Source organism: Zingiber officinale, chromosome 2B, assembly GCF_018446385.1.
Source record: "Zingiber officinale cultivar Zhangliang chromosome 2B, Zo_v1.1, whole genome shotgun sequence".
In the NCBI taxonomy this organism is placed as follows: Eukaryota; Viridiplantae; Streptophyta; class Magnoliopsida; order Zingiberales; family Zingiberaceae; genus Zingiber; species Zingiber officinale.
Window position 1 is genome coordinate 15214770 of NC_055989.1, and position 22562 is coordinate 15237331.

The following is a 22562-nucleotide window of genomic DNA, read 5'->3' on the forward strand; positions in this document are numbered from 1 at the left end:
AAGAAAAGATTGTAGCTAAATAATTTCGGAAGTCGCATTAGCGATAATTTGTATTCAGCTTTAGTGCTAGAGCAAGAGGCTATAAATTACTTTTCGAGAGCTAAGAAATAAGATTTCGTCCAAGAAATATTACAAATCCACTAGTCGAGCGTCTGTCTTCAGGAGATCCAATCCAATCTGCATCACTATATGCATTCAACTCTAATGAGAATTGACGATATAAAAAAGATCATGTAAAATTGTGCCTTTAAGATAACGAAGAATTCTCTTAACACTTTCCCAATGGCACTCAGTGGGAGAATGCATAAATTAACAAACACGATTAGCTGCAAAAGCAATGTCAGGTAGTGTAATTGTGACATATTGTAGGACACCAATAATATACTTCGGTAGATCTGGGAGTTAACCATTAAAGGAGAGGAAGGAGCATTAAAATCTCCTTCAATAATTGGTGTGGAGATAGGATGCACGCCATCCATTTTAGCTTGTTTAAGAAGTCTAATGATATATTTGCTCTGAGAGAGAAGACAACCTTCAACAAATGGAAGAAACTCAATGCCAAGGAAAAATGAGCCTTATCGAGGTTCCAAATCGGAAACTCTTGATTAAAAAGATGGAAGAAAGAAGAGATGCCTTCTTGATCACTACCAAATATTAAAATATAATCCACGTAAATTAGAAAAATATGGTAAACTTTTCATTGCATTTATAGAAAGCTAAGAGTCAGTTTTTGATCCAGAAAACCCCTGAATATGAAGCCAATTAGATAGACGATGAAACCATGCATGAGGTGCTTGTCAAAGACCTTATAAAGATTTTTGAAGTTTACAAACATATGTTGAAAGTTGCTGGTGGATGAAACCTGGTGGTTGCTCCATAAAAATAATTTCTTCAAGTTGGTTGTGAAGTAAAACATTGGAAACATCTAATTGTTGTATCAGCCAATTGGAGCTAATATCTATAGATAATAACACTCTGATAGTTGTAATTTTGACAACCAGACTAAAAGTATCATTGAAGTCAATACCTGGTTGTTGACTAAAGTATTTTGCAATAAGACGAGCTTTATAGTGTTCAATAGATCCATCTGCTTGATACTTAATTTGGTAAACTCATTTAGAGCTCATAATATTCATAGACGGAATACGAGGAACTAAGGTCCATGGTTATGGAGAAGATCATCAAACTCTGTAGCCATCGCATCACGCCAATTTAGGTCTTTGACTGCTTGTGTAAAGCTAGTCGGTTAAGCAAAACTTGAAAAAATAATTAGAGCCCATGGAAGAGGATAACAGGTGGAAATTGGTGAACATCGAGTATAAATCTAACTTAGAGGAAGCATATGTTGAGGAGTATAATCATCGGAACTACTCGGAGATGAGTGGTTAGATTGATGGGAATCAGGACTAGAGAGCGGAACATTGCAATATGTTGAGTCTGCAAGATTTGGTGGGGATGGAGCTTAGCGCAAAATTCCATCTTCCCTTGTACTTTGAGTATGTCTTGTTGGAGCAACCTGTGATAGTTATGGTATACTATTAGGGGCAATCATAAAAGTGTATTGATTATCTGAGGGAGTGTTTGAGGGAACAACTACAAATGCAAAAAGAGATTTATCAAAAGTAATATATTGAGAAATATATATCCGCCCAGTTGATATATGTAGGCAAAGATACCCATGATGTAAATTACTATAACTAAGGAAAATACATTGTTGAGACTGAGTGTTTAACTTATGTTTAGAATAAGGTTGTAATCAAGGATAACATGCACAACTAAATATACGGAAGAATGAGTAATCTGGAGAGCGATTATAAAGTCTTTCCAAGGGGCTTTTGTTTTGAAGTAGTAGAGTGGCCAAATGATTGATAAAGTATACTGAGGTTTGAATAACATCATCCCAAACTGAGGCATGATTAGGAAGAACTAAGATAGTTTCAATTATATGACGATGTTTCCTCTCAACGGATCCATTTTGTTAAGGAGTATGGGGACAAGAGACTCGATGAAGGATGCCTAAGGAGGTAAGATGGCGATGAAGGAATTGATACTCTCCTCCCCAATTAGAATGAAGAGAGAGTATTTTACGATCAAAATAACACTCAACATGGTTTTAAAAATGACAAAAAATATCAAAGAGATCAGACATTCATTTCATAGGAAAAATCTAAGTAAACTTACTAAAATTATCAATAAAAATAATATAATAAAGAAAACTTTAATTAGATAGAATAGGAGTAGGACTCCACATATCAGAATGAATAATTTCTAAAAGAAAACTAGAGGTGCGAGTAGAAGACACAAAAAGTAATTTATGAAATTTTACTTTCATGCAAGCTTCACATAGATTAGATGAAGATGCTAAAGAAATTGGTAAATCAAACTTATTAATGATATTTTGAAAAAGAAGTAGAGACAGATGACCAAGACGTGCGTGCCAAGAGAATTTATCACTGCGTTCTCCAACAAAAGATTAGTATAGGTGGGTTGAAGATGATAGAGGTCGTCTTTAATGCTTCTTTGGAGTAAAATAGTTCTTGTTATATGATCTTTCATGAGACAATGATGAGGATGAAGTTTAAAGAACACATTATTATCAAGAGCAAATTGAAGCATAGAAAGTAAATTTTTGGTGATAGAAGGAACATGAAGAGTATTGCGCATACAAAAAGTTCGACCACATGAGTGAATGGATGTGTTTCCAAGGTGAGTAATTTGCAAACTTGCGCCATTACCTATTTGTACCATATCGGGTTCATGATAAGGCGAAACGCCTGTGAGAATATCATACTCCAGTGTAACATGATGAGTTGCTCTAGAATTTGGATGTCATCCTAGATTCTCAGGAGTCGTTGAAACTATATTAGGAGAGATAGAAAGTGAGAATGCTCAATAATGACATGACTGAGTTGTAGATTGCCAAGAAGGTGGTGGTTGATTTGAAAATGCAGGTTCTTTTTGTGAAATAGTTGGTTGTCCTAATGCTGCAATACCACCAGCAAACTTTGAGTCAAATCTTTTAGGACATTGAATACCAATATGTTCAACTTTGATACAAATTTGACATATTCTCTGACTATAAGACCAATAAATCTTCTAGAGAAATTAATACTATTATAACCAACAATGTGATAAATTTGACATCGATCTAAATTTTACTTTTGACTACCATGATGTCGTTGAGTATTTGACATCGAAAATAAAATAACTCATCTTTGATAGTAATAGACCTTGTTTACTATTGTGGCTTGTTGAAAGAATTTTCGGCAGCTGGAAACTTGCTGTCCAGCAACACAAGGAGATCACAACTTCTTGGTTGGGCAGTGGCAGAAATTGTCCAGCAGTTTCCTGAGTTACTGGGCAGTGATGATTGATGTCTGAGGCCTATATCTCACCGGAACAAGAAGGCAATTGATGGGGCGACTCACCGATGGAGTTAGACAGTCAGAGAAGGGGTGGCGACAAAACCCCTTATTGTTTGGTGTCGACAGTCGAGGAAAGAAAGCGACAAAGGGAAAAAAAAGAAATGTGGAAAGGAGGAGAGAAAAAGAAAAAGAAAAAGAAACGTGGAAGTGAAAAACAGAAGAAGAAGGAGAAAACAAAGGCAGAGAAAGAAAAAAAAGGAAAAGAGAGAAAGAAAAAGAAACATGGAGGAGAAAAAATAAAAGAGAAAAAAATTAAAAGAAGAGAAGTAGTAAAAGAGGAATTCAGATATTTAAGGGAAGAAACAAGCATTGAGGAACAAGTGAAAAGAAATAGGTTTAATGTATCACGACTTTAATACTATGATAGAAATTAAAAAAAATAGAGAATATTAGTAGTAAATATAATAAATTTAGAAATATTATCTTTTGTTGTCAATCTTTGATCATGATGTCAAATATGATAAATTTCGATTGATTGAAATTAATTCGAGATTATTTTTCATAACTATTTTCTTTGTTGTCATTAGAAGTGAGGTACCTTTTTAGACAAGGAAGAACCACCTCTTCGTTAATTGAAGCCCCTTTACTTTGATGAATGCGACTCTTAGACTCTAACCGTTGAGGCTTTTCAGATGAACTCTAAGGATGTATTTGGTTCAAATTATGATGTATAAACTTATGTGATTATCAAGTAATCACAAAACTAAAATTATGGGGAATAAAATATAATCTAATATTGTTTGGTTTAATTTAGATAATGTAATAAAAAATTTATTTGTTTGAAAATTTTAATGGATAACCTAGTTTAATATTTTACTATATTACCATCAGTTATAATAACAAAATCAACCATACATATTATTTTTTAAAAATTTTACATTTTTTTTTACTTTAAGTTTTACTATATTACCGTTGGATGGGTTTGATGGAATCGGGTGGGGTCGAAGCAAGAATATTATAACAAAATCTCAATCCGAATCCGACTCAAACACAATCCAAAATTCTAAACCCGAATCCGGATAACCCGACTAATCTAAATAACTCGATCTACCCGATTAAAAAAGATTTTTTTTTTAATTTTTCTATAATTTTTCATTTTTATCTCAATACTTCATCATTATTATACTAACATTCTATTATTGATGTATATAAGCATCTTAATTTTTAAAATAAAATTTTAATTTAATCTAAAAAATCTTTAAATCCTAAATTCAGATTAATCCGGATCAACTCGATCCTAACACAATAGAAAAATCTCCAATCTCAATCCAACCCCAACTCAAATCCTAAGTTAATCAAAATCTGATATTTTTCCGTCCATAAATCAAATTCATTTTTGATATCCTTAATTGCACAACTAATGAAAGGTGAAGGAGAGTTACATGAGAAGCTCAAGTGACCACACCAACCTAATTGATGCCATAACTTCACACTTATTGCAAATGTCTTTCAGTGTGTTTTCTCTTAATAACTATCCTGTTAGACATATCATGTCACCTTGACAATAAGCTCCTGTATATTTATTATGAGTGTTTTGGAGGACAAGGAGAGGAACATCTGATTGGAAGCTTTACTTTCTTGATCTTTGATATAAGGATAACACCTTGATTAAAACTTTAAGATTTCATAAGTTATCATAAGTTTGACCCTTAACAAGGATTTCACTGACAATGAGTGGTACCTCTCCTAAAGATATGAAGGGAAAGAAGAAAGTAAATTGTCAAGATCTTGATGACCTAAACAATTCAATCCTTGTTCAAGCTCTTGGATGCTGTTAGGGTATTAATAGTAAAAAATGAAATCATCATCTTAACATTTCCTCCAGAGTGATCCCCGCTATCCGAAGAGGAGATAAATTGTTGATATGCATAGGAGTGTGAATATGTTTTTGTTCAACCTTAGTGTCCAAAAAGTTATTCTAAGAGTTTAGGGCATCTACCATGGGAGATTTTTAAAGAGGTTTGTGAAATGAAAAAATTGAAGAAAAAAAATTCTAACTATTATGGAGGTAAAGTTTAAGAGTAATAGTGAAATTTCAAATATACTATGTCATCTCAAAATTAATAATAAAGGTGGAATTAGTAATTAATGATATATAAACAAATTTAATTATGTAGGGCCCATAAAAAAATTATAGGAAGATTTTTTAATTGTGAAGATAATGATATATTTTTATATTTTTGACATGTGATTAAGGTGATATATTAGAGACTCCAACAAAAATTATATAGAATTCTTAATCATGCCCTTGTAAACAAATCCCAAGTGAACACCTTTCAACCACTTCCAACTAATTAGGAAAGTTGACTAGAGTACCAAAAATAATCATTGAAAGTTAATGACTCTTTGACCAATATTCTATTACAAGGGCAAAAGATTGTGCAATTGATTGCTAGAAAGTACTCAACTATATAATGTCCACCTATAAGTTACATGTAATTTGTCGTTGACTAGAATCTCATTTTAGTGGATTGAAAATTAAATAGTCTACCTTCACTTGGTTTACAACCAATTGTAACCTATACGAAGGTTCAAGACTTGAGCTACGTTAACTACATGACTTGGGAGTATCCTAATATCACGAGGCTTCACAATCATCAAGCCCTAAGCATATCACCCACTATCTAGGCAGTTATAGCTTTATTATAAGATAATATTATATGCCTATAAAAAAACATAGATTGTAATCATTCAATGTAATATTTATCATACTTTTAGGTCTTTAGCTTCTTGAGTCCACACAACCTGCTCTTTCCAAGCAACGAGCCCACTAAGCTCCTCCCTAAGCTCTAGTGCACCAAATCAATCCAAACCAAGCTCTCAAATCCATAAGTTCACGACTTCAAACCCTAATGTTCTGGTCAGAGAATAAGAGATGGGTCAACCCTTTTGACGGTTGACTTTGATGATGAGTCAGCAACAATTTTCTCCTCAAGTAAGCTGGAAGGTCAGTCGAGAAGTCATGCTGAAAGGTCACCCGAGAAGTCGCACATCGGGAATTTAGCTGAGAAGTTGAATGATGGGAATTCAGCCTAGAAGTCAGATGCTGGAAAGTCGGATGTCGAGAAATCAGCATCATTCAAAGTTGGATGCTGGGAATTCAGCCGAGAAGTCAAATGACGAGAATTTAGCCCAGTAGGATAACGGGAATTTAGCTAAGAAGTTGGATGCCAGGGAGTCAGATATTGAGAAGTCGGTACTAGGAAGTTAGATGACGAGAATTTAGCCAAGAAGTCAGATGCCGAGGAGTCAGACGCTGAGAAATCAGTACTAAGAAGTTGGATGTTGAGTCAGATGCTAAGAAATCGATACCAAGAAGTTGGTGTTGGATATAAGTGATGTGAATGGAGAAGAGGTGGAAGAGGAAATAGACTCCATTGTGAATGGGAGTTTAGTCTCACATTGGGAGTTTAGTCCCACATTGGGAGTTTCATGGCATGTTGGTTGGTTTATATTGATTCACAGAGGATGTGAACAAATACATGAGGAAAGGCTCTTTCTCACGCGTGGATGCGCAGGGGGTGCAAATCCAAGGCCCGGATTTGCATTGAATCATGTTGACTCGTATGCGGGCACAACCTGCGCATGTCGAATGTCAATATAAAGAGCTTGCGATCACAAGCAGAATACACACAAAGAAAGCAGCAGCTCTCCACTAGTGTTCCCTCCTCCTCTGTTGTACGAAGTGCCCGTGATAACAATCGGATGTCACTCAGTTCACCGTGCCCGCCAGTGCTTGGTGGAATCACGGTCAGCCGTTGTAGACTCTATGTCTCTCTGATCGGATGACTACTTTGCCCGGCCTTTTTGATCTGCTATGCTCGCTCATGTTGCTCTGCTGCTCGACTGATCAGCTCGCTCTGTCACACTGTGCAGACGGTCTTCATCACCTGGCAGAAACCAACCCCTGCTGGTAGTCTGAAATTATCAACTCAGCTCATCTCTAAGTTGAATTTAATTCGAGTATTTAAATTTAGCTAATACTCCATATATCTATCTCCGATAACAGATTGTTTTTTCGGACAATTGGATGGCAGGAATTTGGCCGAGAAGTCGGATGTCACTGAAAAGAGCCAACACAAGGTTAGAAGCGGAGCCAAGGCGTGCCTTGTAGTTGTGCATTGGATTGCTCGTACCTTTTGGTTGAAGAAGGTACCTTCTATAGAGAAGGAAGAACCACCTCTTCATTAATGAAGCCCCTTTACTTTGATGAATGCGACTACCGGTTGAGGCTTTTCAGATGAACTCTAAATTGTTTAGGACCATTGGCTTAAAGAAAATTTTGCCATTTCTTCCGTGAAGTAAAAGATCATAACTCACTTTATCAAGCCCGCCTTATGAGTTTTCGTATCTATATTTTACTTCAGTAAAAGTAATTACTAAATAAATGATTCCTATAATATAAATTTTGGTATCATGGAGTTTCTCTGGTCTTAAGAAAGTTTTCTCTAGCTATTCTTAATTATTATTATTAAGGTGATCGAGTGATTTGTTTTATAGCATCTTCTTTAATATGCATGAATCTCTTGATATCCAAGATATTTTTGCTTATACTTGCTCTTCACTATGATTATTCATGTTAAAGGTTTGTTTCCATAATTTGCAAGCACCAAAAATAATTGAGAAAACAAATAGACCAGATTAGCATTCAATCTAAAGGGGTGTATTCAATGACTTTTAATTACTTTGAATGATTTTTATGGATTTTTAAATTAGGTGTATTCAATCTAGACTTTTATAAACTTTATAAAAATCTAATGATATTCAAATTAGTTTTTTATTGACTTTTAAAAAGTCACGTGGTATTCAAACTTATTTTTTAAAACTCTATGAAAATCTTTTGGTATCCAAAGGTTCAATATATTTTCATGATTTTTTTTAGAATTCTTTGGATATAAATTTTAACTAATAAGAATTTTCCAAAACACTTGGTACAACTTTAAAAATAAAATAAAAAGTCTTCTCTTCACTCTTGGGATTTCTATTGACTTCAAATTGCCTTAATTTTTTTTTATGAATAAGTCATTTCTCTTCCCACTCCTTGATTTTGATTATCTCTTTGATCTAAAAGACTCTGTCCTTGTTCAACCTCTCAGCGGCCTGCATCAACCTCTGAGCATGCATTTCATGTGAAGCTGAGAGCCCTCTTGGTTAATGTGGGGCAGAGTTGTTACTATAAAATAAAGATTAAAATCTCGGCAAAGCCGAGGAAAAAAACCCTCCTTGCACTTATAGTCAATTATATCTTTCTATTTTCCTTCTCACATATAGTTGTGGGGTGGACCATGTGAAGCCGTTGGGATGACAGATTCTACCTTTTACTACCATGAATATACAAAGGTGCCCCATGAGTTGATATTTACATTTGGTGTTACTGTAATAGGTTATGAAATCAATTCTCAGCATATACGACATGTATCGCAGGTCACTTGACCCTATGCAAGGGGCACTGTGTTGGGTGAAATATCTTATAATTTACCTCTCTTATAGATCGTATGAGGCTGTCCTGGAGGGGTTACGGGGTGAGAGTTATCACCTTTTTGCTGTAATAATATATAAAAGATATTTAAGATTCGAATCTCAGCTACGACGCACTGTAGAGATTTTTCTCTAGTGGGATGACAAACTTAAGAAAGATAGCTGCTTAGATAAGCTTCTATGAGTACTTATCGATTTATCCTGGTGGCCGGTAAGAAATTTTCTTAGGATCGAGTTAATTACCTACATGATTAATCGATTTTCAGCTTTCGTGTCTACACATGATGTCCAGATGACTAAAGGATGATAGCTTTACTATAATGGGACAATGGATTAATTTCTGACGGACATATGTTCTTGAGAAAAATTTTTTTTTTCCACCTCTAACTAATTTGATAGTCGACTATAAATTAATCATATAATTTATCTCTATAAATTTGAAGACAAATTATGAAAGACATTTGAGATAAAAATAACCATCTTTTATTACAATGTTTGCAGCTTGGGCCTCCTCTGACATTAAGGCCATCTTAGAAACAGCATGCAGTATCTGAACTCTCAAATGCTTAATTACTCATGATCTCTTTCTTTGTTCATTGAGGATTTGGTGGAATCATTGGTGGAATTCTTGTATCTTAGTGGCGCATGCATACATGCCATGGTGGTGGAGAGCCCATTGAAGTGTTTTCTTTTTCAGAAATCAAGAAGCCACTCCGAAGGGTGGAGGATTGTTGCAGCCACACCATCCAAACAAACGGACCTCGCACCATTTTATCCACCATGAACCTGTTAACTGAGCCCACTATGTCGCTCGCTTGTTCTGTAAACCAGATGGAGCTAGCTAGCTGACACGTTCGGCCACTGCACTTACCTCTTCAAGCAACAACTAAAATCGAACGCTGCTCCATCTTCAAAAAGCAGTGATGAATCTTCACGCGAGATTAAGGGAAACAAAGAACAAAAAAGATCTATGGAATGTGGTGCATTATGAGTGAGGAAACAAGGAGAGGCAAGTCGAAGTGGACGTGCATTAACTTTGCTCCACAAACCACCTACATGGAGCTGCCGTTCCACCTAAGGTCGCTAGTCGTAGGGTGGTCCACGGTCCACCGCCGGAGTAGTTACCAGTGTTTGTCAGCTGTACAGGCAGAGCGAGGAGAGGTGAAAGTGGAAGACAAGTTGTCGGTCCTTTGTTTATCTTGTAGCGAAGTGGATGTGCGACGTTGAAATTAAAGAGAGGCCCGCTTTGTTGAGGGTGAGGAGACAGGGTGGGCCCACACGAGACAGTGAGAAGCGAGCCACATTAAAATAGATGGAAAAGGCCAATCGACCTCGCACGAGTCCTTCTGTCTTTACGGGGAAGTAAACCCTCTCTACGATCTGCAGAATTGTTTATATTTTTTTGGGATGAAGGTTCTAGTTTTTTTTATTAAAGTTTTCCCTTTGGAACGGTACTATGCATGGAATGTTATCGTATTAAGTTATTTGGTCGAAATTTAGCACGGACAGTTTTTTTCATATGCTTTGGCCACTGTATCAATCAGGGCGGATCCTAAATTTTAAAAGATCCGATGTTAAAAAAAAATCCCTCTTTAAATAAGAAAATTTTATTTAAATCAAAAGATAGTATCTATAGGTGAAGGCGGTGATGCGGCGATGTGATAATGACGACGCTAAACAATGACTATCAGTATAAGCAAAGAGTTTGAGGATAAACAAAAGTGGATTCTGAAAGATTAAAATTTTATTTAAATCAAAAGATAGTATCTATAGGTGAAGGCGGTGATGCGGCGATGTGATAATGACGACGCTAGACAATGACTATCGGTATAAGCAAAGAGTTTGAGGATAAACAAAAGTGGATTCTGAAAGATTAAGATTTAGAGAAATAGAAATAGGAAAAGATTTGTTTACTCTTGTCTTGATTTTTTTCTTTTTAAGGTGATACCTTTATAAAAAAATCTATAATATTTTAAAATTTATAAATGTTTTTTCTAATAAATATATTTTATTAGTTTTTACTTAAAAAAATATATAATTTTTTTTTACAAAAAAAAGGAGCCCCGCTAGAGGTAGGGCTATGTGCGCTGACCCCACCTTGATAACCCTTAGGTCAGCTCTGACACCAATGATTAATATTTATTCATGATTTACTTCTTTCGATTTATGTTAACTTAGAGATGGATTGACGGAAATATTAAGACCAACAAATCTTCTTTTGCTATATTAATTTTTTATTAAAGTTAAATGAATACTCCATTCAAAGTGGCATGATAAAAATATTCTTATATTATAAGATTATTAAGTGGAATAGAAGTTAATATCTAATTTCTATAATGGGTATAAGTTAATATCTGGTTTATGTAATATGTTATTTAATCATTTGACCGTATAAAAATTAGCAACTAACTTCTTGTATATATATAGTGTAGAAATTAACTTTTATGATAGTGATTTTATATTATTTTGATTTCACTTATTTGAGTGATAATATGTAATATCGAGGTATTTCCTTAGTGCTACGTGGTCAAAAAAGTCAACAACTAGTCAATGTGGTGTGCAGGGTCAACAAGAGATGACTCTGATTTCCGACCTTCAACTCCTAACTTTCGACCCCCGACTCTCGACTCCTAGCGACTCTCGATGCCTGACTCCTAGCGACTCCTGATTCTTAGCGACTCTCGATGGCCAACTCCTAATTGCTCATGACTATTGACTTTTAACTCATGTTCCAGGCTCTCTCAAACTAAACTAAAACAATCCTAGCAATCAAAAATTAGAGCATTGAAGCATTATGTTATTCCTGTCGAAAATGTTTGATCATATAAAAGGTAGTTAATTTTCATGAGCAAAGATATGCAGTAACCATTATTTTCTTTGTAAAGAACTGACTTAAGTATCGGAATACTTCGCCAAAGATTTCCCTAGTTATCATTCTAATTCATTTTATGGTACTTCTTCTTCTTTGTAAAATGAATGCCACATCACTTTCTTAATTAGCAGCAATAGTAGGCAAGTCAACTCCATTCTCAAGCAAGATCAACATAATTAAAATAATATTTCAATAAGTAAAATAAATGAGTGAGACTTAATTATATTTATTACATTTCAAAGAATATATTTGACTATGATAAAAAATTAGCATGTAGCTTCTAAAAATGTGGAATCGTTACATCAGTGGCTTCTTTAGAGCCGGTCTCACGGATATGGAGGGAGGTAAATACAGGTACACAGGTGGAAAGTGCATGACGGAGACGTTAACCCCAGGCAGTGACACCTCGGGGATCGACCCCTGAACCTTTCAACCATAGAACCATGTACTTTCTATCTATGCTATGCCCTGAAAACAATATGTAGCTTCTAAAATATACAGAAGTTAGTTGTTAATTTCTATCATAATAATTTTAAATATAATATAATATAATTATGATTCAACGTCTAGAAATTAATATATAACTTTACTTGTTTTTATATGTTATAAATAACTGCTGCAATAATACTGAATTTAAGAATATCGTCCGAATAAAATCATGAGGAGCAGATTAGATTTATTTTATATTATTTTAAAACAGAGCTCTAATATAATTGTCCTGTTAATTTAGGGTAACTTTTAATTTTTGCTTGCTCCATTGGCTGTTTAGCGACGCCGCCCGCCTGGCGGATCAACACCTGGCCCGCCGCACGTGGCCTACACGTGTGCTTGTCCGTATTGGGTTTTTTTATTGAGGAAAAGGAATGATGCGGCCGCAGACGCAGACGATGTCGGCGGTACGGCCGCGACAGGTGCCGGTTGGCCGCTTCGCCTTCGCCGCTGTCGCCGTCGCTGCCGTCACCGGCTGTACCGGGTTGCCGACTTGCCGTTCTGCCTCTGCTCTGATCGCATTAATATAAATTTCAAATATTAAATTAATACTCAGTGCCGACCCAAAGTATTATGACATGATATGATAGGCCTCTGGAAGCTGCTGCTCCAGCCGAACCGAACCAATCGAATCGAAATAAACCGAAACTAAACCGGAAGTGTCTTCTTTTTTTACTCTACTCGTGCCCTTCTCCTTGTTTGTTGCACTACGTTTGCGTCGCCACCATTCAGATGATCTCCGGTCCTCTACGCAGAGGTTGATGTCGCCGCCGGTGGAGCACGATTACATAGGCCGCTCGGAGCGGAAATCCTCCGCCGGCGGGGTCGAGGTAGGGGATCTCAACCACGAGGCGACGGAGCTCAGGTTGGGGCTGCCTGGCTCGTCGGAGCCGCCCCACCGCGAGGAGAAGGTCGGGCTCACCCTGAATTTTCTCCCCAAGGGTTTCGTCTCCGGTTCCAAGAGGGGGTTCTCCGACGCCAACGATGGGGGCGGGAAGTGGGGGTTCGCCGCCGAGGAGGGCGGATCTGGGATGAACTTGGCACAGGGAGGTGGTTTGTTCTCGCAGAAAGGGGAGGTTGCGGCCGCAGCAGAGAGTGCAGTGCAGATTTCGGGGCGAGGGAATGTGGGGGAGGATCTAGCGGTGAAAGTGGCCGGGCAGGAGAGGAAGGTCACAACGCAGGGCCGTGGCTCCGTCGGGAACGATAGTCCGACTGCTCCTGCAGCCAAGTAAGTGATTTTAAAAAACTCCTAGTGTGCTAGAACTTCAACGGTCGAAAAGTCTTCATGTGCTTTGACTTTGGATGCATAGTTTCAATCTTTTATTCGAAATTTGTTGAGGGAGCAATCCATATTACAACCACAGTGCACTGCAACTCACTCCCATGGTGATTTAGGTAACAACCCATTGCCCACGGAAGAAGGGAAGAATAATCAAGAGATTTAGATTTTTTGCCAAATTGGAAGATATGGTTGGTGCAAGGGAAGCATGTGTGACATCTAATGTGTTTCATACAAACGCATTCATATGTTTAAGTATAGGTGAAGAATATAAATGAAATCTTACACATTCATGTAGACCTGACCATGGGTCGGGTTCGTACCTGACTCAGAACCGGAATCGGTTACCCGTGGCCCAACCCGTAATTGGTCTCTGCGGTATTTATTTATTTATTTATGTTTTTAATTTTGTTTTAGATTTTTTTGTTTCAATGAGAGCCTTTCATTTAATAATATTTATAATATTTTAGTGACATTAATGGTATGGTTCAATATAAATTAACTCAGTTGCTATAAATTTTTTAACGCGGGACTATTTTACTTTTCTATTGCAGTCAATTTTTCAAACTATTTGCCTTGAATTTTCTAGTGTGGGACTATTCTACCTTTAACTCGTTAAATTTATTAATCTCATTTAACTCTCTTACTAGGTTATTTATTGGTCTTATTGTATCTTTTTATCCATTCAACATTGAGTTTATAGAGACTATTTGACTTGTATGATATATCCAGTCATAAATTTGTAAAATTATATATATATACATAAACTAATGAACTTCGTGACTCTAATTCCCTTATACCCTTAGTGGATAGACAACAACTTAAATAAATTTGTGTTTTTAAAATTTTTTTCACATTTATAAATTTTTAAATATATTATTTTAAATAATAATAATAATTTTGAACTGTAACCGGCGATTTTGAGAATTTTTGAACTATCAAACCAGTGGTTTTGAACTGTTGGTTCCGAGCTATGGTCAGGTTTGCATTCATGTTTCAAAGTTGAAATTTGATTCCTTCAAAGTTGGGACTTCACAAGAACAAATTTTCAAATACTTATCTAAAGTGATATTTGAGGAAAATGAAGATGCCACATCTTTGATATGGTTTAAAAAGTAAACATGAGTTTTTTTAGCAGAAATTACAAATTGAATTCACTTTATATATATATATATATATATATATTGTTCCTGTTCGAAAACTGAGTCGATGGACGCTGGGGATGTGGCTCTCCCGTTGACTCGTTGAAGACTCTGCAAACGTAGATCTTCTGCCGACGTGGACCTGCAAGCACAATGCTGAGCCGGGGAGAGGTTCCCCGGCGATGGCCCTCTGACGCTCAAGTAAGATCTTCGGTCGAAAAAAGTAGAGCAAAGGAGAAACGAGAACTGTAGCTACAGTAAAAAAGTGAGCATACCTCCGTCGAAGTTTGGGGGTCTTTATATAAGGCTTCCCAGAGGCACGCGCACTCCTCAAAGCATACCTGGAATGGATGTATCAGAAAAGCATGCCTGATGTCATACCTTAATAGCACGAGCATATCTCTGACGTGACAGTGGAAGTTTCCACCGTGCGATTTCTGCCGCCGACCAAGCCTCTTGTCGGCGACACTGGTTTCTAGGAAGATATCGCCAACTGCTCCTTTTGTCCTTTATCGGGCTGAGCGGAGGAACCGCTCGGGTATCGCCTTCCCCGGGTCGAGCGAAGGAGTCGATTGACTAACGCCCTCCAGGCGACACCAAGGTCGGACCGATTTGGCTGTCCGCTCGGCCGGTGATTTGATGTCCGACTCCACCCTGGCGAGCGAGGGAGCCTTAACTGCCGGGTTGATGCCGTGTCCCTTGTTAGCCGAGCGGGATGACCGCTCGGCCTTCGTCTCTTCCCACTTTGCCGTATGAGCGTCAAAAACTCGGCATCAGGCCGAGCTGTCGAGATGCCGGGTCGGCTATTCTTCCTGCCGCTCGGGAAGGTATCTCGCCCGGTCGGACGCCTACCCTGGATGTTGATCACTTTGATTTCCTACCGGACGGACCTTGTCTTACCACCGGATCATATATATATATATATATATAAAAGACGCCACATCTTTGATATGTTTTAAAAAGTAAACATGAGTTTTTTTAGCAGAAATTACAAATTGAATTCACTTTATATATATATATATATATATATATATATAAAATATGTATGTAGCTTAGTTAAGATCAATTATGGAATTTTTCAGGTCTGGAAAAGCGAGGTTGTGAATATCATATGAATTGGAAGCTTTTGGTAATTTGATGGGAGTAGTTATGTGATCATGAAAAATTCAATAACCTTAATGAAGCAAATCATAAATTCAAATAATAGATAGATATATTCTTCTTCTTCGTTTTTTTTCTTTCAAAAAAGCAAGTTCAGAGTAACTTAATTGATAAGTCGCTAAATTTTGTTAAGATAATGTATAAATTGCAAAATAATAGATAGATATATTCTTCTTCTTCTTTTTTTCGTTCAAAAAAGCAAGTTCAGAGTAAGTTAATTGACAAGTCACTAAATTTTGTTAAGATAATGTATAAATTGCAAATTTAACAAAGAAATTTAAGTTGTCACGTCAAATTGATGTTGACTTGTACCATGTGTTGACACAAATGACAGTATGCGACCCATACAATATTGCTTTGAAAATCAATATACTTTCTATTGAAGAGAGTATAGTTTTTGAGTCCCATAAATTTAATTTCTAAATGGTTCCAAATGTCTCTTCCATGAAATGACATTAATAAGAAAGGATGTAATTCTATGCTGCTGTTCTATGGCTGTGCTGGTCAGACAGTACAAATGAACATAATAGTCATTAATTCATGCTATTCTCTTTTTGTTTCTTTTAAAGCAATTTTCTTTCCTATTTTTTGGAAAATATGGTGTATTCTTTTGAGATATTAAAATTCTCTTTGTTATTAACATTTTTATTTTATTTTATTTTAATGAGTATCTCGAGTGCTTTGATCATACTGAAAGCCTTTACTCAAGCTTGTTGCTGTACCCTAGAACATTTTGTTCTGTCTTTCACTAAATTCTTTTCACTCTTTGCAAAGGAAGATTTTATTATGTGGTTTCTAGTTTAGCATTAGATGTCACTATTTGGATCGTATGCTTAAATACTTGCAAAAGATATGAGATGCATAATTTTTTCCAGAGGCCTACTAACCAATCTATATTCTAGTTAATTGATCATGTATGACATAGATGTGATTAATTATGTAAATGGAAGTTTTAGTTAGTTTCTGTTATGCAGAAAGAAGTCCAAGCGTTAACAATGTACATGTTCATGGCAGGGCACAGGTGGTTGGTTGGCCACCGATCCGTAGTTACCGGAAGAGTACAATGACTATAAATCCAACTAAGATTAAAGATGTTGCTGATGGAATACAGGAGCTAGGGTGTTATGTGAAGGTTAGCATGGATGGAGCCCCTTATCTCAGGAAAGTTGATCTGAAAATATACAAAAACTATAGGGAACTTTCATCAGCACTTGAGAAAATGTTCAGTGGCTTCACAATTAGTGAGTTTTGGCTATTCCTTATTATTTGAAATAGATATTAACTAAGAATGTTATTTAATCCACTTTATTTGCAACATTTCTCATCCTTGCTTTTGTATTTAATCTTGTAATAACAAATATCGAAGCCTTAACTCAATTTTCCCATGAAAAACCAATACAATCATTCATGAATTCTGCCTGTCTAGCCAAATGATTTCTTTTCCCCTCTTTTTTCCTTACATCCTTTATCAGGAGAGTATATTGGAAGGAATCTAGACATTTCTCGCATCAAATTCGTTTTGTTGAAAGTTAGTGTAGAGGGAATGATATTACGGTGTTTTCAACCTTCTAATTCCTCTTCAATTCCATCTCAGTTGTTTCTAATAATGTTGTAGGTTTAGAAGGAGTTTACTTCTTTTTCCATTCAATGTTTTTCAGGTCAGTGTGGTTCTTGTGGAATACCCGGCAAAGAGGGATTATCTGAGAATCATTTGATGGTTCTTCTGAATGGTTCTGGCTATGCCATTACTTATGAAGACAAGGATGGAGACTGGATGCTTGTGGGTGATGTTCCATGGGAGTAAGCGCCATATCTGCTTATTCATAGTGTTATCAATTTTAGTCAAAAGGAAGGCCACCTGTGGCATGTTGGACTCTATATGTTTACACGCCATGTATTTTCCTTTTCACTAATTCTCGTGTTTCTGTCTGGAAGAATGAAAGCAAACTTGGTCATGAATTGTCAGTTGTATTGGAAAATTGTTTACTTCCATTCACCTTCTTCTGTATGGAAGATATTCAGATGTCCCAGAAGAAGCTTTATGTTGAAAGTGTCCTCATTTTGCTTCTAATTAAGTCCATGTATCTTGAATTTCAGGATGTTCACAAACTCATGCAGGAAGCTGAGGATCATGAAAGGTTCAGATGCTATTGGAGTCGGTTAGTACATAATCTTTCCTTGCCATTTCATTTTCTAGATTTTTGATCAGATGTACAATGTGTTTCATCCTTACATGTGAATTTGTGAAGGTAACTTTTCATTAAGCTGCTTACTTTTGCTTGTATATTCTGTTTTACGAAATCTTAGACTAACAAAACCATGCTTCTCTCTAGCTCCAAGGGCCATGGAGAAATGCAAGAACCTGAACTAGACACATTATCATGTCGCCAAGAATGAACGCGATAATCTGTAAGTGTAGTTGTGAATGGAAGTTGAAAGGTTGTTAGTCATCAATTGTTTCATATATGTTATACTTTGTGGCTTGCTGTTCTGAATAGACTGTGAAAGCGTGTTACTAGGTTCTGATGCTCAAGTCAGGATCCAAGTTCTGTTAGACTATGCTCACTTGAATTTCTGGATATCTCCTTTGTAATTGTAATATAAAGGTTTGGATTGCTGTTTGCAACTTATTAAGGGCTATTTACTGTTTTAAATTCACTCTAGGATTCCACTCTGACATCTGAATCAACCGTTTGATTGATGCCACTGCTTTGAATGGGGAAAATGGAATGGTTCTTTTAATCCTGTTATAATGGGGAAGAAGAAACAATAGTGGAGATGTTGGTGGAGGATTTTTGTGATTGTGTTCCTCCCTAAGGATCAGGCTTTTCTCATTGAAATAATTAATGCTCCACTAGCTAAGTTCTCAATAGTGTATCTGATTTGGTGGACATCTAAAGCTTTGATAAACATGGAAGAAATAGGAAGCACGAATTTAGTATTTTCATTTGCTTTTATTTGCAACTTTGTATGCTTTCAATTAAGGGCAAAAGTTATAAGAGTACCTATCTTTTGGAACCATAGAAGGGGTACTCTTTTTTATTTTATTTTTTAATTAAAAGGGTAGCTCACCCATCAACTATTAGTAGATCGGTTAGAGAAGGATGAATAGTTTTATAATAAAAATTTAGCACTTTTTCTTGTTATTGAGCTTAGTCAGGATAAACACATGTTAATTAAACTAAAATAACATAAAGATAAAAATAAGAGAGAATATTTATTTGGTTATAATCGGAGTAGTTGTTAATCCAAAGCAAATGAAAACTTATTAAAATTTTCTTTCGTTGTAGGCAGAGCAGTTTTTTACATAAAGTGAAGCATGAACACTTAGAAATAGAAATGAAAATCAAGTATAGAGTGTTGTTAAAACTTTGAGCACTAGATCTCTGTTTATAGCTCACTGGTCACACCTTCCAGGTGTCCGGACTTGGTTTGGGCGCCTGAACTTGGTCGACTTGATCCACTCTATAATGACTTCTTTCCAAAGGTTATCGGCTTCCTGGGAGCCTGGATCAAGTCTGGGCGTCAGAGTCCGGGCACTTGGAGTCTGGGCACCTGGGTCTGAGCGCCTGGACCTGGTCAACTCAAAAGTTGACTTGTTCGATCGCTTGGGTAATTCTCCGGTCGTACAGAATTGAGCTCAATAGAACCTAACTTCGACATTCTCCTCAAGCAGTCTTCCTTGCTTCTCGTCTATCGAAAGCACTGCGCGCATCCTTCTCGTCCGTTAGTGTATTTTTCCGCAGCTCCTCGTTTCTCGGATGCAACGAACCCGTCGACTCGCTTCCTATGTCATTCTTCTCGCTCGCCGCGTTTTTCGCTCGATTTCTTGTGTTCCTAAGTCCTTGCACACTTAGACACACAGAATCAAAATCACAGAGCCAACTTAACTCGGTTGATCACATCAAAATCAACTCTGGATATTTACAATCTCCTCATTTTTGATGTGCATCAACTCAAGTTAATTAGGGGTAAAATAAATAATAAAATAATGTAAACAAATAAATTTGTAATTATTACAAGTAATAAATGTGCAATAAATAAAAAAAATAAAATAAAATTATATACCTCCCTCTCAACTTATCCCTAATCTCTCCCCTTTAATTACATTCAAAAAATAATAGGCAAAATATGAAAAAATATAAGAAAAAATATTGAGATTTTTCTGAGGTTTTAAACAATGTATTCAAGAACATATCTTTTATTGAAATTAATTTTTAAAGTTAATAATTTTTTATCAATTAATTCTATATATTTTTTTTAAAAAATAATTTGATAATTATTTTTAAGTTTTGAAAAATCATAAAATATTTTGTCAATATTAAGAATAACCATTCCAATAAAGAGACATTTTTTCATAAACATTTTTTTTTTCTTTTATCCCAAATAAATAATTTTTAAATAAAATATTTATTTTTGAATATAAATACTCAAAATTAGATTTTGATTTCTAAAAATCCTCTTAATTTTTCTAAACATTTAAAATATAACGATTTTAAGTAAAAAAAATTAAGTTTTTCAAAATTAATCTTCAAAAAATTTTAAATATTAAAATTAGATTTTTCGATAAAAAATCAAAAAAAAAAATAATATAACGGTAAAAAAAATTTTGTTAGCAAAAAAATTTTTAATAGAAAATATGAATAGAAAATTTACGGAATAATTAATTTTACTAACAATATAAAAATTAAACTAAATTAAATCATAAAATTAATTTAACATTCTAAGCATAATTTAGGAACTAAAAATAAATTATCTAAGTATTCTAACCCGCATGCATTACCTAAGTTAATTTTTAATTCAATGTTATCATTTTTTTAATTTATCATATATGATCTAGATGTTAGAATAAAAAAAAAATATCTACACAATGATATAATATTATTTATTTTGTGCTTAAACCCTCATAGTTTTATTTTTGGACTCAACCCAAAAGGCATGATACTAATAGAGATATCTTTCCCTTATAAATCTATTATCTTTCCTGATGCGGTGAAGAAGAGGGGTCAAACCCCGCGACCATGATGGAGGTCAAAGTCAAGGCGGTCAACACACATATAGCATCGGTCGGTCGGACGAAGCATGCCTTGACCGGGGAAGAAGACCTCGATCCGCCATCGCCTTCGACGTACGGAGGAGTCAAAATACCGACACTCAAAGGATTATTGGACGTTGAATGGATGAGGAGACGAGGTGCAGAAGCCGAGCCGAGCGGCTACCCCACTTGGCCAGTCAGTAGAGCTTCATATGGGCAGAGTTCAACTTCGGCCGAGCGGCTGCTCCGCTTGGCCCGGCAGCAGGCTTGACAGTGACAAAGTGGAACTGCGGTCGAACGGACACAGGCACAGAAGTAGCGAGGTCCTGGCCAACCGATGGGGGCACCAGAGCGGCGATATCCCGACCGAGCGGATAGGGAAAATACTTGTCAGTAAAGTGTCTCTGATACAGTACCTTAATTGACCGAGCATATATATGAAGTGACAGTGGAAGTTTTCGCCGTACTATCTTTTGGCTGTCCATGTCTGGTGTTAGTGGCACCAACTCCCAAAAGGATGTCGCTGGATATCAGAGGGAGTGTACTGCTAGGCTGAGCGGGTTGGTCGCTCGGCCGGGATATCGTCGCTCTGGTACCCCCACCGGTCAGCCAGGACCTCGCTACTTCTGTGCCTGTGTCCATTCGATCGCAGCTCCACTTTATCACTGTCAAGTCTGTTGCCGGGCCGAGCGGAGTAGCCACTCGGCCGAAGTTGAACTCTGCCCATATGAAGCTCTGCTGACTGGCCAAGCGGGGTAGCTGCTCGGCTCAGCTTATGCACCTCGTCTCCTCCTTCGTTCGGCGTCCAATAATCCTTTGAGTGTCGGTCTTTTGACTCCTCCCCGCGTCGAAGGTGATGGCGGATCGGGGCCTTCTTCCCTGGTCGGGTATGCTTCACCCGACCGGCCGATGCTATATGTGCGTTGGTCGCCTTGACTTTAACCTCCATCGTGGCCACGGGGTGGGGCCCCTCGTCATCACCGCATCACATGCCTCCCCCTCAAGTCTAGTCGAAGGAGGTTGCAAGTCCGACTGACTGGGCAATTGTTTAAGCAGTTTTCCGCCCGATCGCCCTTCGACATTACTTGGTTTCTGATCGGGATGCGATTGCTCCCTGCAGATCGGCCTGTTGTTCGGCTGTAGGTATGCTTCATCAATCCGATCAGCACAACGAAGGTTTATACTTATGAAATCTTTTCTTAGGCTGTCTTGGGCGAGCGCGAGCCGGGCTTACGTCACCCAAATTTCTGGAAAATCGTGCAAATCTCATCACATTAAGGCTGAGCACGCCCCCATGCCCTCATTAAATGCCGACCCGTGGTGATGCGCCACATGTCTTGCCCACTGCCGCCCCACGCCTGATGTGACAGGCAGATATCCACTGTGATGTGACGTTTGACGGTTCAAATTCAACGGTCAGATCTCAGCCTGGGTTTCTGCGACCTAGATTGGACGGCTCCGGTCAGCCGACCCTCAGGCTTATAAGCCAGTGCGCGTCGCCGCCTTTGCGTACGTCTCTTCGAGTTCTTCGACAACGCTCTCTGTGCTCCGGCGACGTTCTTTTTTCTCGCTCCTCCGGTAACCTTTCTAGTAAGCTTTCTCCCCCTCGCCCCTTTTTCTCATCTTCCGGCGTATGTACTTTCTCATCTTCCGAACTTTTCGGCGTCTCAGTGTTCCGACG

General features: G+C 37.1%; 1 protein-coding gene across 1 annotated transcript; it reads left to right on the forward strand.

The window, feature by feature from the left end:
* The first annotated feature begins 12909 nt into the window (after nucleotides 1-12909).
* LOC122045378 (auxin-responsive protein IAA21-like) lies at nucleotides 12910-18476 on the forward strand. Its single transcript, XM_042605578.1, has 5 exons — nucleotides 12910-13492; nucleotides 16861-17087; nucleotides 17505-17646; nucleotides 17944-18005; nucleotides 18180-18476. Exons 1-5 carry the CDS (start codon nucleotides 13026-13028, stop codon nucleotides 18215-18217), a joined length of 936 nt encoding a protein of 311 aa, XP_042461512.1. The 5' UTR covers nucleotides 12910-13025; the 3' UTR covers nucleotides 18218-18476.
* The last annotated feature ends 4086 nt before the right edge of the window (nucleotides 18477-22562 follow it).

Coding starts and splice junctions, on each gene's coding strand:
- LOC122045378 (XM_042605578.1), top strand. CDS start 13,026: ATGTCGCCGCCGGTGGAGCACGATTACATAGGCCGCTCGGAGCGGAAA. Junction 13,493..16,860: donor CCGACTGCTCCTGCAGCCAA/GTAAGTGATTTT, acceptor TGTTCATGGCAG/GGCACAGGTGGTTGGTTGGC. Junction 18,006..18,179: donor TTCAGATGCTATTGGAGTCG/GTTAGTACATAA, acceptor GCTTCTCTCTAG/CTCCAAGGGCCATGGAGAAA.